At 35.5% G+C, this 17,519-nt stretch overlaps 1 protein-coding gene across 2 annotated transcripts in view; it reads left to right on the plus strand.

Annotated features, from left to right (window-relative positions):
- The window catches only part of PXDN (peroxidasin), a 75,717-nt gene that overhangs the window by 25,931 nt on the left and 32,267 nt on the right, over nt 1-17,519 (plus strand). Inside the window, exons 3-8 of one of the 2 annotated variants that reach the window (XM_052697007.1) lie at nt 464-535; nt 6,331-6,402; nt 12,915-12,986; nt 13,465-13,536; nt 15,230-15,399; nt 16,591-16,708. In XM_052697007.1, coding sequence (XP_052552967.1) covers nt 464-535; nt 6,331-6,402; nt 12,915-12,986; nt 13,465-13,536; nt 15,230-15,399; nt 16,591-16,708 — 576 coding nt within the window. The remainder of the gene's footprint in view (nt 1-463; nt 536-6,330; nt 6,403-12,914; nt 12,987-13,464; nt 13,537-15,229; nt 15,400-16,590; nt 16,709-17,519) is intronic. The other variant, XM_052697014.1, reaches the window with a different exon arrangement.

A 17,519-nucleotide genomic window follows, 5' to 3' on the forward strand; every position in this document is an offset into this window, starting at 1 on the left:
GGTATCAGTTAACTCTGGATTGTTATTTTCTATTTGTTCTGAAAGCATGTTATCAATAAATATTGCACTGTATATTCACACCAGGAGGAAAAAAAATAAAATATTATTATATAATATTATTTTTATATTATAAAATATAAAATAAAGCTGTTCTATCAAGATGTTTCCACTCTGTGTAAGACCCTCTGTGTAGTTGTGGCACCAGGAATTTTTCCTTCATCTACAAAAAGAAAGCCTGTTCCAGTTTATAGATTTTATTTTTTTTAATTCTGTTTAATTTTTCCACACGTTCCTCTTCTAAGGCAGTGGCAGTGCAAGACAACTTTTTTTCTTCAAAGTTACTGGTATCTAAAAAGACTTTTGTTTTGCTTTTTCAGTTTATGCGCTACATTTACACCTGCTATTATACATTTTGTTTTTACTGTTCTTGTATATTAAAATAAACATTTGTTTATTTTTATAGGCTTCTAAACAACAATCAAATTAAAAGAATACCTAGTGGGGCATTTGAAGACCTCGAAAATCTGAAATATCTGTAAGTTAAATGAATGTCACTTTTTTTTTTGTATCAATATATAACTGAGTATCTTCAATGAGAAAATGTTTTAATCTGAGATTGAATTTTCATCTGACTTGCTATCTCAAGTGATAAGCTGCTTTGAATAAGATTGAAATTTGTTTGTGGATTGGAGACAACTGTGAATCTTTCTGTAAGTTGGTGGTTTGTGATTTCCTAATACAGGATTTCAATATATGTTTGTAGTCAGTGGATTTTGAAGGGTTTTCCAGTTACTGTTTACCATATGGAACATATGTATTGTAGTGTCATAAGGAAAAGTATCACTCCACTGCCTTGGGTTATGGCCTTTATTATAGTGCCGATTGCTTTAACATTTCAATATTTTGGAAACAACACAGGAATTTAATTTTTCATATAGTTTTAAAAGTGCAACCTAGGGATTTGGGAGAAGGCAGAAAAATGAAAGTCACATAAATTTGTGCAGGCACATTGTTTGGTTTTCAGAGCTGCATTTGATCACATTTCTTAGTGTTATTTTTCATGTCTTGTCATTCCATAATAAAATTGTTTACTCTCTATAGAAATAGAGAAAAAAATAATATTGAACAAACTATCTCCATAAATTATGAAAGTCCATGATGATTTGTTCGCAATATTTTTTACAAAACATGTTTGTGTAATGGATCTGGTGCTTTGAAACCTGAGATATAAAATATAAGTGGAGTACTTAAGGTCTCTTAATTCAAAATGTTTCTTTTGGTTGTCAGCAGCTTTGCAGAAATATTAATCAGATCTTATTAGCTCTTTATTTACATATCCTTGCTTCTGCAAAACTGCAGTAAATCTGAGATAATATGGAAATAAAAGACTGAACAGAGTTAACTGAGTTATTGTGTGTTTCCTGTGCATTAATGTCTGTTAATACAGTATCTGTGTTTTTAAGTGGAGATCTTTTCTTCTTCCAGTAAAATCTGAATATGAAGTTAAACGTGGTAGTTTATTCAATTCTGTAAAACCACTGTCCATTTTGCTAAAGTATTTAAGAAGATTTGTTGCCTATTTTGATGAATTGATATAAATATTCTACAGAATTGTACAGCCATAACATTTATAAAATGTTCAAATACCAGCACAAGAAAGCTGAAATATACCAAATAAATACAGTTTAGCTGTGAAAAGTTCAATTCATTAAGCCCTTGTGAAGTGTATTCTATGGAACAAAGGAAATATTTTTATTTCACAATTGAATGTACAGGAGTAGAAATTAGAGGGAGAGACTATGTTGCTCTTAAAAAGATAAAACATTGTTCAGAATCTAGTACTGTACAGTAAAATCATCCAGAATAACTGGCTTTGGATGGCCTGATCCTATAGATAATGTGAATGTAACTTTTCTTCTTCTAATAAACTTATTTCATCATCCTTTTTGATGAAATGAGTTTATTAGCCCATGGTGTTGTGGTAAGTGATGAATAATTTTGAAAATTTAGGCTTTGCAGATATTAGAAAGTTTTTTGTTTCTCACTGACTTTTCTTTTTTAGACTTTTTTGGAGAATTCTCGAAGAAGCCCCTGCATTAGTGCCTTTTTGCACTATTCATTTATGAAATTGAGTTCATAGTTTTAGGAGGTGCACCTGTTTTCAGAATTATCGGTCAGTAGGAAAACATTTTAACAGACAGTGGCATTTTCTCAGCTTTCTATGCATTAAAAATACTAATTGTTGTAAAAGCTGATCCCTAAATTATAAAAAGAAACTTGCACATACAGTTTTGGAAGCTTGTTTTTTAGATTTTTTTTTTGTTGTTGTTGTTCTTTCTGTAATCAAAATAATGACAACTCTATAAACATATTTTGCATTACTATATGCAAAATTTTTATATGGTCTTATGCTGCTTGCGATAATAAGTGGTCTGAATCCATATATAAATCAGAAGGTTTCAGATGTTATCAGCTTTTTGCTGTGAAATGGAAAGGACATCTTCTTTCTGCTTTTCTTTCTTTCTTTCTGATTTCTTGCACCTTAGTATTGGCAATCTGGTTCTTTTGAAAGGATGAAAAATCAGTAGTAGATAGGACCTCATCCATAATACAGTTGCTGCTGGCTACAATAAACTTTTAGAGAGTTGTATTAATATGAGCAAAATAGTAATATTTTTGAAATTTGTTGCTGCTCATATGAGATACTTGTGGTAAACTGAATATATTTTATTGACTTTCTGAGAGATTTTCAATTTACTTTTTGCTTATTCAGTTAATGGAGTTACTCAGTTATTACTGAAAGAGGAGACAGAAAAGCTTCTCAGTCTTGCAGTGTAGCTGTTGGTGAGCTTGTGGAAGCTGTTAGATTGTTCTTGATCCTGAATTGTTTCTTCTCCAAGATAGAAAATAATTGGGAATTGAAGATGGAGATGTATTGCACTTTGAAGCTGTAGGATGTGAAAGCAGTAGTGTTGAAAGTGAGCTTAAGATAAAAAGAAAGGGAGTTTGAGGAAGATATATGGAAAAATATAAAATATAGTCTAGCCATTGCAAAGAACTTTTCAGAAAAAAAGGGAAGGTACTTTATATTTACAAAGCAGTAAGATATAAACTAGTGTGAAGGAAACTATGTACATTAAAATGGAAAATAAAAATTTAGTAAATCATTGAGGCATGTTTACTTAATGAGAAATGGAAAGATCAGGAATCAGATATTAGGGATTGTGGGAATTGAGACTGTGTGGAATGTATCAGTTCTGAAAATACGTAGAAGGAATGATCAATGTTTGCTTTGCAATTGGTGAATGAAGCCATAGTGGTAGAAGAGATGTTGTAGGTTTGCCAAACCGCAGAATCGCTGATCTCACCTTTCCCAATATCAGATTATGTCACGTTTTCTTCTGTGCCTTCTGCTGTCATTGTTGCTATCATGGTCATGTCACTTTTTCCTTTGAATGCCACAAGTGATTACTGATCTCATTTCTCTGTGTCTCATTTTGGTAATTTCACCAACAACCTTCTTTATATTTCTATATTAACCTCTCTGCTGTTTTTATTTACTTCTCAGTTTTACTACATGGTATCTGATACTGTCAATACTTTCTCTTTTTCCTCCTGTCCCAAAGAAATAGATGTGAATCTGAATTTCATTTTATCACATGACTTTTTATACAGTTCATTTTAAAAAAAAAACCACAAAACACAACTTTCATAAGGAGTGTAACAGAATCTTTGATTTGAAACTTATTTCTTTTTGATTTTCTGAGAACTGATTACCTATTTGTTCATTTCCAAAATGTGTGATCAGTAACATTGTCAGCCTTACTTGCATTTCTGGCAAGTGTTGTTTTTGTGAACTCTTCTGAAAACAGGAATAATTTTCAGAAAGTAGTCTAATATCTGAATATAATGTGTCACCTTGTCATCTTAATCCACTGTTTATTCATCCTTTGAAGAATTCCAGTGATTTAGTTGTGTTAATAGAGCTTTAAGGTAGAGTGATTAACTACTTTGTCCATAATTTTACTTTAAATCACTTTTCTGCTAATGTGACTGGATGATAGATAGACAGATATTAAAGGTTAGGGCAATGTTTGCAAAGTACCTTTCTAAAAGGCAAAGCAGCCTTTTAGAAACACAAATATTTTTTGTAAGTGTATTTTCTGTTTTCATTAGGTGAGTATATTTTTTTGCCTTTCTGTTAATAACCTTAGGGAAACATCCATATGGCTAAGTAAATGTGTGGCTGTCATGTCTGTCATACTGCATGCATACCTTTTTGTAACTTTGAATTTGCTGGGGTTTCTCTCTGGATGGGGAAAAACGGTGGACTGAGGTCACTTGACTGTCCTGCATCTGAAGGCTTTCTGATCAACATGGAGAAAAATGTAGTTTAAAGTTGAACATAGGAGAGAAAAAAAAAAAAAAAAAAAGGTTACTCCATTCTTGACAGTGTGGTAGTAAATGTCTGAAAAACCACAGTCATTTTCCCAGTCATCCACTTGCATTCTTCACTTTGCTTTACTTGGTCTCCAGAAAAATAAATAAATAGAAATTTTAGCAAGGATTCTAATAGGAATTATTTCTCAATTGATTATTAAAGGTATCTGAAGCCACTCTCATTCCTGGGCCAAATCAGAATGTTTGCACTCAGAGGAATAAGAGAAATTTCCAAACTCCTGAGCAGGACATGTTAAGAAAGGAAAACAGTGCCTTGACTGTTCAGTCTTGCAAATTTTCTAAGAAGTAAGAGGAAATGATGTATTTAAAATTCTTACTATAGAAAAAGGTAGGAATTTTTACCATTCAGACAGGAAAAGTGAGGAGATAAAGACTAGTAAAGGCATAAAGACTATGCACTATTATGCAAAATAAGCATAATACACCTGTTCTCTCTCTTTTTACATGAATTTCCAGGTCTTTACAGGTATTTCATATGACCGTATTATTTTTTATGGTTTAATTTATGCAGTCTTTTGAACATTTTAAAAGCCTCACAACTTCTCTGCTTTTTAGTTATTCTGTCGTTGGAGGTGCTGCACATTTTGTTTAGAAGCATATTTTTGTTAAAAGTCTATATATATTGTTGTGTTCAGATCTTGGTAACTGATTTATTGGAAAACTTTAGATTCAAGGAAAAGACATTACTTCATGCTGTTCCCCAAAGTTGTCATGATGCCTACAACTTCTCTTCTTGAGGCCTGTTGCAAAGTGTTAGATTTTGTCAAGTCAGTTTAAAAGCTGCCACTAGTTTCAGCAGGGAAAATATTTTATCTTTTGCCTCAAAAGATCTCTGCAGTAAGTTAATGGAGGCTGTAACAATAAAAAAAAAAAAAAAAAGTCAAAAACACTACTAATAAAGCTAATAAAGCCAATTTTGGTTCCAAATCTCTTCACCCTTTTTTTCACAGACATCCGTGACTGATTAACTCAGTTTCAAAGCTTTTGTCAAATAATTATGACAGTTCTTACTGTGAATCTGTTCCTAACCCAGCCTAAAAACAGACTGGCTGACATTGAACCCATAAACTACAGTTATCAGCTAACTGTATGATTTTTCTGAAACATTCTCTCACTAAACCATCGTAAATATTAAAAGCTTGATGATAATAGTCTTGAGCACATGCACCAATCCATCCAGAACCAGGTATTTTAGCTCTGTGGAAAAGGTAGAGAAAGCACTTGTGAACATACTGGTACTCTGCATATGTTTATTCTGTTTGTATTATGAATGGGGACCTAATGTCCATCTTCTATATGGGATAAAACAAATAAACAATGCTGTTTTATTGATGCAGTATCAATACTCTGACTTGTACATTTTTTTGGTAAATATTAAAAAGGTGACACAGATGGCTTTATATCAGTGTTTGTTCTTGAAGTCCATTCAAAAGACAAATTATGTCACAATACAAATATTTGTACCAGTATTCACATGAGATATTTTAATAAAATAAGAGGCATGCTGTTTTCCAGAAAAGGAACTGACACAATCTTGTCCCATTAAGATGAATTTCTTTTGATTTTTGACAAGCCCATCAAGAAAATGAGGGGCAGAAAAGCAATAAGTCATACCAGTAAGAACGGAGAAGCCAAAGATCAGCCAAGTGATAGCCTGCAAGGCCCCATAATTTGATTTTCTAGGCAAACATTTGGGATGAATTCTCAAAGTCAAAGTGTTTTTATGTGTATGTGTTTAGTTTTTGTTTTGTATTTTTTTTCCTAATATGTAGTGAAAAGACTGTCTTCATGTGTCAACTTAATTCTTCTTTCCCACCTTTATGTAGCTCCTGTTTGTGTACTAATATTACTGATTGTTTCTTGTTTCAGCTATTTGTACAAGAATGAAATCCAGTCAATTGACAGGCAAGCATTTAAAGGACTTGCCTCTCTAGAACAACTGTAAGTGCCTTTTCTCTTCTGTGCTGTCATCTCTATGATTCCCCTGCAGAGGAAAAGTGCACACCCTGATCCGTACATCCTGCCTGCATGCTCTGCATGTCTGCTGTCAATGGGTTGTTAGTCAGAGAGCCCCGTAATCATCTGCATGTGGAAAAACAAAATTGATCTCTGTGTCAAATTCCTCATTTCCGTGTTTGTCTTTTTTTTTTTTTTTATTTCTCATTTGCATTCCCCATGTTGTGAGATGATGTGGAAGAGCTTTGATGAAGAGGCAGTGTAATGGTGGAAAATGTTGAAAACTAATGTGTATTGCTTACAGAGATTTTTTTTTTTTATTTCATTTCTGTAGATTTTATGATATTGTGATTACTTTGCAGCAGTTACTTTGTGCCAGTGTAACTAAAGCTGACCCAGTATCTTGAAGTTTAACTTGGTATTGCTGTATTTTAAAACAAAATTAGATTTTAAAATTAAGATTTTAATTTTATTTATACTTGCTAATGATTGCTGTGTACAGACTTGAAAATAAGGATGTTCACTGCTTGTAATCTGCTTGTAAAGATGTTCTTTGTCTTATAGAAAGGTTGGTTAAAATCTTACTCTTTTTTCCTGTATAATGACTGAAGATGAATCTCTTAAAATGAAAATGTAGTCAGTAGCATGACAAAAATTAACTGTATTGGTTCTGTTAGGTTTAAGTATGTGGTTTGCTTGTTTTCAAAAACAGAAAGCATTATTATGCATTCAGTATAACAGCGTTTAAAAAAAAAGCCATAAAATGCATAGCTCTTTAACAATCTGACTACCAAATAACAACACTGGACTGATGAATCCTGTAGCATGTGAATTGTGAGGGCTGAAAAACTCTATTCTACTAAGATATACACCAGTTTCCTTCATAGTATAAATACTTAGTGAATATTAGTGGAAAAAGTGTGTATGTGAAATAAAACATTCAGAATGTGTACAACATTGCTCAAGCCCATGTTAGAGGGAAGTAGATGTGATTTGTTTCCTAAGCACATTTCTCTTCCTTTTCCACTTGCTTTAGAAATGATTACTGCAGTATATTGACAGCAACTGGTAGCGCTTGCATGCTTCTTTTCTGTGTAGAATTTTAAACACTGAAATCCATTTATTGAATCTCTGATGATTCCAAAATATGACGCAAGCCTGATATGCTGCAAGTGTCAGCAGTGCTACATTCTTCTTCTCCTGGTTCCTGTTCATCTGTGTTAAGGCTTAAAAAAACCCACATATCATTGTGGATTATTAACATGTTCTCAATGGACTGTTCCACTAGGCTGCACTTGAGCCTCTCAGCCAGCAGTGATATCACATTGTGCCATCAATATTATTCTGTATAAAATCAAGCTTTTAACAAAGTCAGCCCCATAAATAGGTTCTGGCTGTGGAAGGTCTATTTTACTCCAATATATTTGAGGAAAAACAGTGTTCACAAAGCTAAATTGTGTGAACATGTTCCCAAATCCTCCAGCTTTACATTGTGATAGGGTCAATAGCTCCGTATGATTTTTTTCAACTTGATTATTAGAGACACTTTGTGACCTGGATGCACTCATTTGGCCAATATTATTCTCCTTGCTCAGCAGAGTTCTTGGGGCAGAGATTGCAGGTCCACACCTCAGGGGAATACTTGTTTCACAGTCATGTGGTGTGCTCCAGTGAAACAGAATGAAACTGACAGTTGATTTTTTATTTTTATTTATTTATTTATTTTAATTGGACTACACACTAAACATTTTTCTTGCTTTTTTTTTTTTTTTAATTCTAAAAATATATTTTGCTTTTTGCTTTTATTCTCCAGCAGTAGTGGGGAGAAGCTGTAAGTACAGTTTAGCTTAAATAGACCACTGCATGTATGTAAGGGAAGAAAAAGAACAGCAGCCGCAAATGCTGCTCTTGGCAGTATCCCACTAAAATCTCTGCAAGAGATTCTTTGCTGCTGATGTAGTAGAAATACCTTTTTTTTTTTTTTTTTTTTTTAAAAAAAAAAAAAAAAAAAAAAATTTCTGCCAAGACAATAAGATCTTTGAATCAGACCTTGAAACTCACTTGTGCTAGAGTAAATTCTAAGAACAGTTGGCAGTTTTAGGTGCTTGAACACAGTGAGAACTTGAGCCATACGTATTTCATCACGTAACTCTTCAGCCAGGCAGGACATGAAGGGAGAAAGCCATCAGATTAAAAGCAGACAGTTAGGACCAGTTTAGACCTTGCTGAATCTGCAGGATTTGTGTTTGGATCTGGCAAATATGATACAAACCTACAGGAAACTAGCATTTTTGGAGCAAATGCTGGAAGACATCCAAGGCACTTGAAAGGCAGCCAAACCTGCCCTTGTATGCTTGTGCTTGTACAGCTCTGATATACCTTTGTATGCCACTGTATAAAACACTGAACTGCAATAAAATGTCACAGATACCTGTCTTGGGGGTGTTGTAAGTTTTTGGCATCTGGATCCCTGGTTTGAGCTCTACGTTCAATCAATTTCCAGATGCATGCACTTGGTAGGTGGATTTTCTGGTGTATTTTTCAGATTTCAGTTATAAGCTGTGCATGGATTAGGGACAGAATACTTTCTTTGCAGTCTGTAATTAGTGGGAGTCACATAAGTATTGTTGGGGTTATTTAAATCTGCTTTTTCTTAGTGGAATACTAATTACCCATTTTCCTTTGACTTTCATATTAACATACTAATTTTGCATTTTTAAACTGTTCCTGAAGCTTTGCTGCAATTTGTATTCACCTGTACATCTTTGTGGAAATCAGTACATGAAAAATATCGTCTTACATGCAGTGATGCAGTTTCTTACATTTGTTTATTTTTCCAAATACAATTTTCAATAGCTTTTAGCTTTTGCTATGTGTTGGCTTTTTTTTTTTTTTTTTTTTTTTCCTAAGGTTTATATTACAAAGAGCTCCTGCTTGTTACATAAACTTGTGGGGGTTCATGAATGTTCATCATAGTGGAGTCTGATTAAATAAATATGACTTGAGAATCATAGAATCATTAGGATTGGAAGCGACCACCTTAATCATCTAGCTCAACCATCATGTGCAGTACCTCTTTGTTATTCTTTGATAAGATTAGCTATGGTCAAGCAATCTATATGGCTGGAATCTTGCTTTATTTTGAAAATCTTTTAAGAACAAATTCAATAATCTCATTATGCATCTTGTTCCAGTACTTTATATCATTATTGTAATATCTAATCTTAATCTCTTATTATGCTATGGAAGATAGGATTCAAAATTCTTTCCTGTGAAAGAGAACAGGACACAGCCTGTCAACACAACCCACAACCACAGACTTGGCACAGAATGGGTAGAAGACTGTAGAGGAAAAGGACTTGGGGGCGTTGGTTGTTACTCAGCTGAACATGAGACAGCGATGTGCTCAGATGGCCAAAAAGAAAATGGCATCTTGGTTTGTATCAGAAATACTGTTGCCAGCAGGAGCAGGTAGATGGCTCAGCTCTGATGAGGCTACTCCTAAAAGTAGTCTGTTCACTTTTGGGCCCCTTACTACAGGAAAGACAACAAAGCCCTGTAGCGTGTCTAGAGAAAGGCTGGTGAGAGGTCTGGAGCACAAATCTTACGCGGAATGTCTGAGGTAATTGAGGCTGTTTAATCAGGGGAGGAGAAAGCTCAGGGAAGACCTTACAGCCCTCTACAACTACCAGAAAGGAGGTTGTGGCAAGATGGGGATCAGTCTCTTGTCCGGGTTAAGAGTGATAGGATGAGAGGCAAAAGCCTCAAGTTGTGCCATGGGAGGTTCAGGTTGGATATTAGGAAAAACTCTGAAAGATTGGTTAGACACTGGAATAGGCTGCCCAGGGAGATGATTGAGTTTCTGTCCTCCAAGGCGTGGAAACATGTAGATGAGGTACTAAGGGACATGGGTTAGTGGGTAACATTGGTGGTAGGTGAATGATTGGGCTAGATGATCGTAGAGGTCTTTTCCAACCATAATGATTCTGTGATTCTATGAAAATGTGATGCATGTTTAACATCTGATTCTGTTCGCAAGTAGCCTGAGAAATTGGTCAGAATTCTTTTTTTTGAGGTCACAATTTAAGAACCTGCCCAGCTACTTCATTGTGTGAAACACCTGAGAACATTTGTTAGCTGGGTACCTTAATTAATTAATTAATTAATTAAGTACTCCTGCGGTCAGCATGGTTTCTGATAATGTAAAGTTGACTTACAAAGTACTTCAGTGCCTGGATTGCTGCAATTGTATCTGCAATATCGGAGTATATGAATAAGGCAAGGTTTACAAAAGAATTGTTGTTTTAGTTAAACTGATTCATTTTATTTGAAGAAATAGATAACTTTTCAGACACAAAACATATTTTTTTCATCTTAAATTATTGGAGACTGGAATACTGAACAGCAGCTAGGAGCAGTTGCTTTGTATTTAATGAAATATGCATCTTTTCAGCCATCCAAAAGAAATGTCTTTTCTTTTTCTATATTTGCTGAAATCATCTCCAATCCAGGGAGATGTGCTTCAGTGTGCCTTTTCCCCCCAACCTTATTTGTTGTAGTAAGAAATACTACCTGGACATAGCAATCTTGCCTTCTCATTGCCAGAGAAATATGAGGAGCATGTAGGAAGGTTATTTTATTGAGTAGATAAGAAGGTATTGGGACTTGTGGATAATAAAAATGGAAAGAATTACCCATGTTAAAAATAATAAAAAAAAAAGAATTCCTGCTTGCTGCATAAGATGAAATGGTGGATGTAATTTTTTATTTTTATATTTTTATCCAAAAGCAAAGCTGTTTTGGAAGAGGGCACACTGCTGTTATTATCTAGCTGTGAGCAGATTGGGTGTGGAGAACAGTGCCTGAGGAGGGTTAAACACTGACCCTACTCCACTAACCCTTCCTCAGGGCTGGGTCTCACTGAGAGCTTTCTGCTGTTCACTGTGGAATTGGATGAAATGCATTTGAGATATCTGTTTAAGTTAGGCGAAGCTGGCCAGCATTTTCAAAAATAGTCTGTAGACTGATAGGCAGAAGCTTATTACTCATTTTGTGCTTCCTAATGCAAACAGGATCAGAATCTGTTCTCATTATGATCTGTGGCTGTGGGCATGCTTGACGCTCTGATGCACCTGATCACATCTGTGTAGTTTATTTATTTTTTTTTCTTTCTTTCTTTCTTTCTTTCTCCCATGATCTCCATTCATTGCTGCCTGGCCTCGCTCACACTCTGGCTGTACTCTGGGGAGCTGGGCAGCTGCCAGCCACGCGCCTGGAGTCTGTGCCCCATGCATCCTCCTGCGCTTGCAGATCAAGCACTCGCAGCCACCTTCGCTGGAGCTTGCAGGCCCTGCAGGAGGTCCCATGGCCTTCTTCCTATAATTCATGCCATGGGATTGATATTACTATTTTTATATTTTTTTCAGCAGATTTGTCAGTCAGAGATTTTCTCTGTTTTGAAATGATGAGCTTTTTTCATTCTTCAGCCCGTGGTGATGTTCCTGAGTTTGTCAGAGGTAGCAGGAAATTTTGAGAGGATACATATGAATATAATTGGGATCCAAAGTCTATAAACACTTTCACAGTTTTCCCAGTTCCTTCAGTTCCCTTTTGTTCTCTCCTCTCCAAAGCAGTGGGATACCTACACAGCACAGTCAGGGCTGGCATGAACCTGCCATTGGCCCTTATGAATAGCCCATTGAATAGCCTTTATGAATAGCACCAGTTGCAGATTAATAATCTGGTTAATTGCCCTGTTCCATTAGACTCCTTCAGAGTTACAGGGTTAACTGTATAGTATTCGTTGCTGCAAAGTATTAATATCTTACATAAGTATCAGCAGTGTATCAAACAGCACAGCTGTGTTAGTTAACTGTATGCCAGTTGCTGGGAAACCTTTTGTCTAGGAGTGAGTCAGTCAAAATAATTTCTTTTCTTACAATTTTTTTTTTGCTTTTTGAGATTGGGAGATATCTAATAACTTTAAATGGCAGGATTCATGGACTAGCACAGGTTATTTCTCAGCATCTTTTGAAATTTTCACTTACTGTGATGAAAATGAAAACAGTTACGAGCTAAAATTGTTATTCTGAAGGAAAGTAAATGTTTTTAAAACAACTTGTAACACTGTAAATTTGGTAATTTTCTTTTTTACATGTGTACTCATTCAAGGATGCACACTATTGAAAGCTAGGTTTGGAAAAGTAATTCTTAAAGTAGTGTCTCCAAAAACCTCCGAAATAAATGTCTGAACAATTTTTTTGCACGCATATCTGCATACAATGTGTAGTGGTCTGTAGATCCTCCTTGTTTGTCACATCCTGTATTTCTCAGAATCAAGTACAGAATCCAGATTTCAGAAGAAATTTAAGCTGCTATGTCATGACCATCATTTAGATGTGTAAACCAAGTTTAAGCAGTAAAAGAATGTTTTATAATATTTAGTTTCATTAAGGACACTGTTTCAGCATTTCTCTTTTTGTTTAACGTATTTTCAGGTATCTGCACTTTAATCAAATAGAAACATTGGATCCTGAGTCCTTTACCCATCTTCCAAAACTTGAAAGGCTGTAAGTTTGTTTATCTTGGGGTAAGATATGGGAGAGTCAGCTTGCTTCTTTGTTTGATTTTTTTTTTTTTTTCTGAATTTTAACTTTTAAGTAGCTTTTGCCAAGAACACCTTGTGCAGGCTGACCTTAGGAACATTGCCTGTGTTATATTTTTCTGTTGCAAAACTATTAGTCAAAGTAGTGGTGATTGATATTTGGCCTAAATGTTGTGAATGGGGAAGATTTATATTTTGAACTCCCTTCTTTTTTTGGCTGATTTATTATTATGTTGCTTTTTTTTCCTATATGGACACACCAAATACACCTTAGAAGCTATCCAAAAAATTAGTAGCCAATGTTAATGAAAAAGATTATTTTTAAAATAATAATAATAATTGTAAGACTGCTTTCTCTTAAACTACTTTCAGAGTAATGTAGACAAAATGCATACATGTCAAAATCTGAAATATTTTGTGCATATTTCTGTGGTTTTTAACAGATTTTTACACAACAACAGAATAGCTCATTTGATTCCTGGAACATTTAGTCACTTGGAATCTATGAAGAGACTGTAAGTAAATTAAACTGTTAAAGTGTATCTCATCTTGCAGTGTCAAGTCTTTTCATTCAGTATTATAAATTTCAAATTAGTTTTTTTACTGTGCTCCACTTGCTTCCTTACACAGAGACAATTGTTTCATATCCTACCATCTTTAATGACCGACTAAGTCTTTTTGTTTGTTTCCTGTCTTCAAGTTATTTGTGGGCATATGATCATGTTCACCATCAGCCCTTTGTCATCTAGACTGAATGATATACACAGCTCTTCTTTCTTTTTCTTCCTTGTCTGTGCCTTACTAGGTGATCCTTTTATGTTATCCCTGACTATTAGATTATTTCAAGTGCTTTGTTTAACTGTTTTTCTTATCTGATTATAAATAATGTCTGTTGAAAGATGCTCAGAGATGCGAGAATGTAATTATCACTTTCAAACCCAGTTCCTCTTGAAATGCCATTCACATAGAAAATTAGAGGCCTCTTAGTCCCTCAGGAGCACTTCAAATTTTGGCTTAATCTTGACAGAGTGCCTATTCTTAGCATCACCTAAGGCAGACATTTTGAAAAACACATAACCTTTTGTTGGGAAGACCACTGAGATGGGCTGTGCCACACAAACTCATTGGCCAAAAGAGATCACAAGGGAAATAATAAGATGATGTTACTGCAGCACTGCTACATTAGGGCCATTGAGCCAGTTCTGAAACGACACTTTTAACTACAGAGGAAAGGTGGAATAAAGTAAATTTTGATGATGTGTCCACCTTCCTGGAGTAGTCGCTTCACTTGTATAATGCTTGAGGTCCTGAGCAAACAAAAAAGGGGTGTTTCTTCATATAAAATAAAGGGTTCTTTTGATAGTGGCCAGTACTGGGATGGTGCACTGGGCTGGATTGACTTGCTCTCTTCTGAGCTGTTACAGCTTATCCCTAAGGCATTTGTAAGGCAGGTCGTAGAATGGTTTTCTTTGTTTTTGTCTGTTTATCCAGAGCAGCAAGGAATACAGAGTATCTGAGCATTTGAACTACAGGTTAAAAAAAAAAAAAAAGAGAGAGAGAGAGAGAGAGAGAGAGAAAGTCTCCCAAAGCCACACCAAACTAAAGTTATTTTGCCGTGCAACTTTTTTTCATTAATATATAGAAACATTTAATACTACAGATTTCTGTACTTAATGCTTCTTTTTTTCTACAGGGCTTTACCCTAGAAAGTGCAGTGTTCCACATAGTAACTGAAAGTCTGCCAGATTTATGGGTTCTCATTATAGACAGGTGTGTTAGGAGATTACTGACCCACTAAACTCAGTGAAAGCTTAGCCCTAAAACTGTGGCTCTTTGTGTCAGTTGCCTGATCAGCAAAATGGGAAGTTGTAAAACTGTCAAGTTAGCTGTGAGGTTACTGCAGTAACAAGTAATAAACAGAAACAATGTGGGGAGAATGGTGTATGTTCCTTTTGTAAGCAAAGTTTGCATAATTTCTAAATAAATTCAGATTTTTTTGCATTGATTGTTGGGGTTAGAAGAGAGATGTTGTATATATGCTTGTTAGGTTGAACACAGGCCTACTCCTATTGTAGAAGTAATACATGTTTTTGTAATAAAGACTGCCAGAATGCATATAAGGTAAGTGACAACCATCTGTATCTCAGTCTGCCCTTTGTAAATAGTTTGAGATTGCTAACAAGAATTGTGGCTGCTTGTTCCATGCAGGCGTTTAGATTCAAATGCTCTTCACTGTGACTGTGAAATCCTTTGGCTGGCAGAGCTGCTGAAGACGTACGTGGAGTCAGGCAATGCTCAGGCAGCTGCTACCTGCGAATACCCACGCAGGATCCAGGGGCGGTCTGTGGCCACGATAACACCAGAGGAACTGAACTGTGGTGGGTTTGCTGCTTTGTCCTGACTTCGTCAGCGTATTGAACATAGCCAGACTGCGTTTTGTTGGTTAGAATTTGCTCTTCAGATCCCTTCAGTTAATACTGACCGCTTTGAGTTAACAGTGCCAATTTCCAGAAATCCCTCTGTGTTCCTTCACTGTTTTTTGTCTGCTTCTGGCAGTATTGGTCATTTTTTACCCTTAGACTACATTTACTGAAAGAAGTATATTCACATTTGAAATTTGGTATAGAGAAATTTAATGTGATTATTCAGAAGGATATTACTTTTCATTTGATGTTTCAGATGTGATTGTCAGCCTACGTCTTTTAATGTTGTTGGTGTCATATGTTTCCTTTTTCATGGGGGAGAGTAAATAAAGAGAACAAACATTGTCATTCCTGATTTCTAAGAATTTATTGTTAAAACTTCTGTTAATTGTGTTGTGTTAGGTTAAGGTTTTCCTTTACTCTTCTGTATGTACAGGTTGTACATAGGCAGTGAAACCCTCTGTCACTACAGGATTACTGCACACCCAGGGCTTAGCTCCCTTTTTGAAACTGAAATGAAGGTTTCTTGCCAGGTGATGAGCATTAGCCTGTGAAGATATAATTAAATTGCCCTTTTGTTTATATGTTGGGTACAATTCTGATGGGAAGAATTATGACTGTTAGTGTCTGCAAGGTTCTTGAATAATGTAGCAAAAGGCGGTTTAATGTGAGAATAATTCATATGGCATCGTCCCAGCTCTCTGCACATCTAAGAAGCCAGAAGAGGGAAAATGTAGGAAACAAGCTGGACAAATTATTCTGTAAGAGGTAGGCTTAGGTACTGATACTTATCTAAAGGAAGTTATTTTAAATGGCACTTGTGCTTGCTGCTTTAAAGTTTGTTCTTCATAAACAAATTGAGCCTTTGTTCAAATAAATAGAACAGCTACTTTAGAGCCTGACACAAATTTGCACAATCCATTTCCAGTCTGATTAAAGTTCCTATGAAACAATGGAGGTCAGAAAGGCAGCAATCACTTTTAGATAGGTAAAAATGAGTTTAATCCTGATTAAGCTCATAAATGTTTAATCTTTTTTTCTTTCTTTCACATTTGTGAAAAATATTTTTCAATAATTTTTTTTTTACCATTCTTTAGTAATTTTGAAACAAGTAAGGGATCCTTATACATTTCATTTTTGATACAGAGAGGCCAAGAATTACATCAGAGCCTCAGGATGTGGATGTTACCTCAGGGAATACAGTGTACTTCACTTGCAGAGCTGAAGGCAATCCTAAACCAGAAATTATTTGGCTTCGAAACAAGTAAGTTCAAAAAAGGAAGAGAGAAACTTGATGCAAGTATGTTTGTGTGTGTACATTGCTGGGTGCATGACCAAACACATTACTTCTAACATTTGGAATAGTAACAGCAGAAACATATTCTAATAAAAAGTAGCATATGGAGCAATAATGGCCTGGATCTGTTTTATTAGTAATTCCAAACTCTTAAGAGCTGATAATTTTAGAAAGTGATTATAATGAGTAAACTTTTCAACTGTAGTTATATAGTTGCTCTCAACTGTAAAACTTTAAATCACTTGAAAGTAAGTAGCAGACAATCCAAAAGGATCACGTTGCATGTGCAGTTGGTGAGCTTAGCTAGTGTTTGAATGTGCAGCTTAGATCTGTTTACATCGTGTTTTGAGGCTGAATGATCATTGCTTTTACACAGGTTTTTAGAAGAGATGGTCTTTGAATAGCAGCTCCAAAGCAGGAAGATTTTCTCTGAGGTGTAGCTTCATCCCAGAAGAGGGAAGATTCCCCAGGCCAATAGATGGAGGGTGGGCACATGCGTATATTGCAGGATTGTAGGTTAATTCTTGTGGAAGGGAGCCTCTGCAGGTCTCTAGTGCAGACTTCTGCTCCAGGCAAGATCAGCTGTGGGAACATCTCAAGTTGCTAAGGGCTTTATTTGATTGGATCTTAAAATCCTCCAAGGGTGGACGTAGCCCAAACTCTCTGGGCAACCTGCTTGAATGTTTCTTCTTGCAGCTTGAGAGCATAGGGTCTACAAAAGCATGTGCATCTCCTGAGGGCCCCTGGGCTGACCTATCTGCCCAAGCTCTGCCCAGGC

Source organism: Tympanuchus pallidicinctus, unplaced genomic scaffold (genome assembly GCF_026119805.1).
Source record: "Tympanuchus pallidicinctus isolate F22 unplaced genomic scaffold, pur_lepc_1.0 scaffold1, whole genome shotgun sequence".
In the NCBI taxonomy this organism is placed as follows: Eukaryota; Metazoa; Chordata; class Aves; order Galliformes; family Phasianidae; genus Tympanuchus; species Tympanuchus pallidicinctus.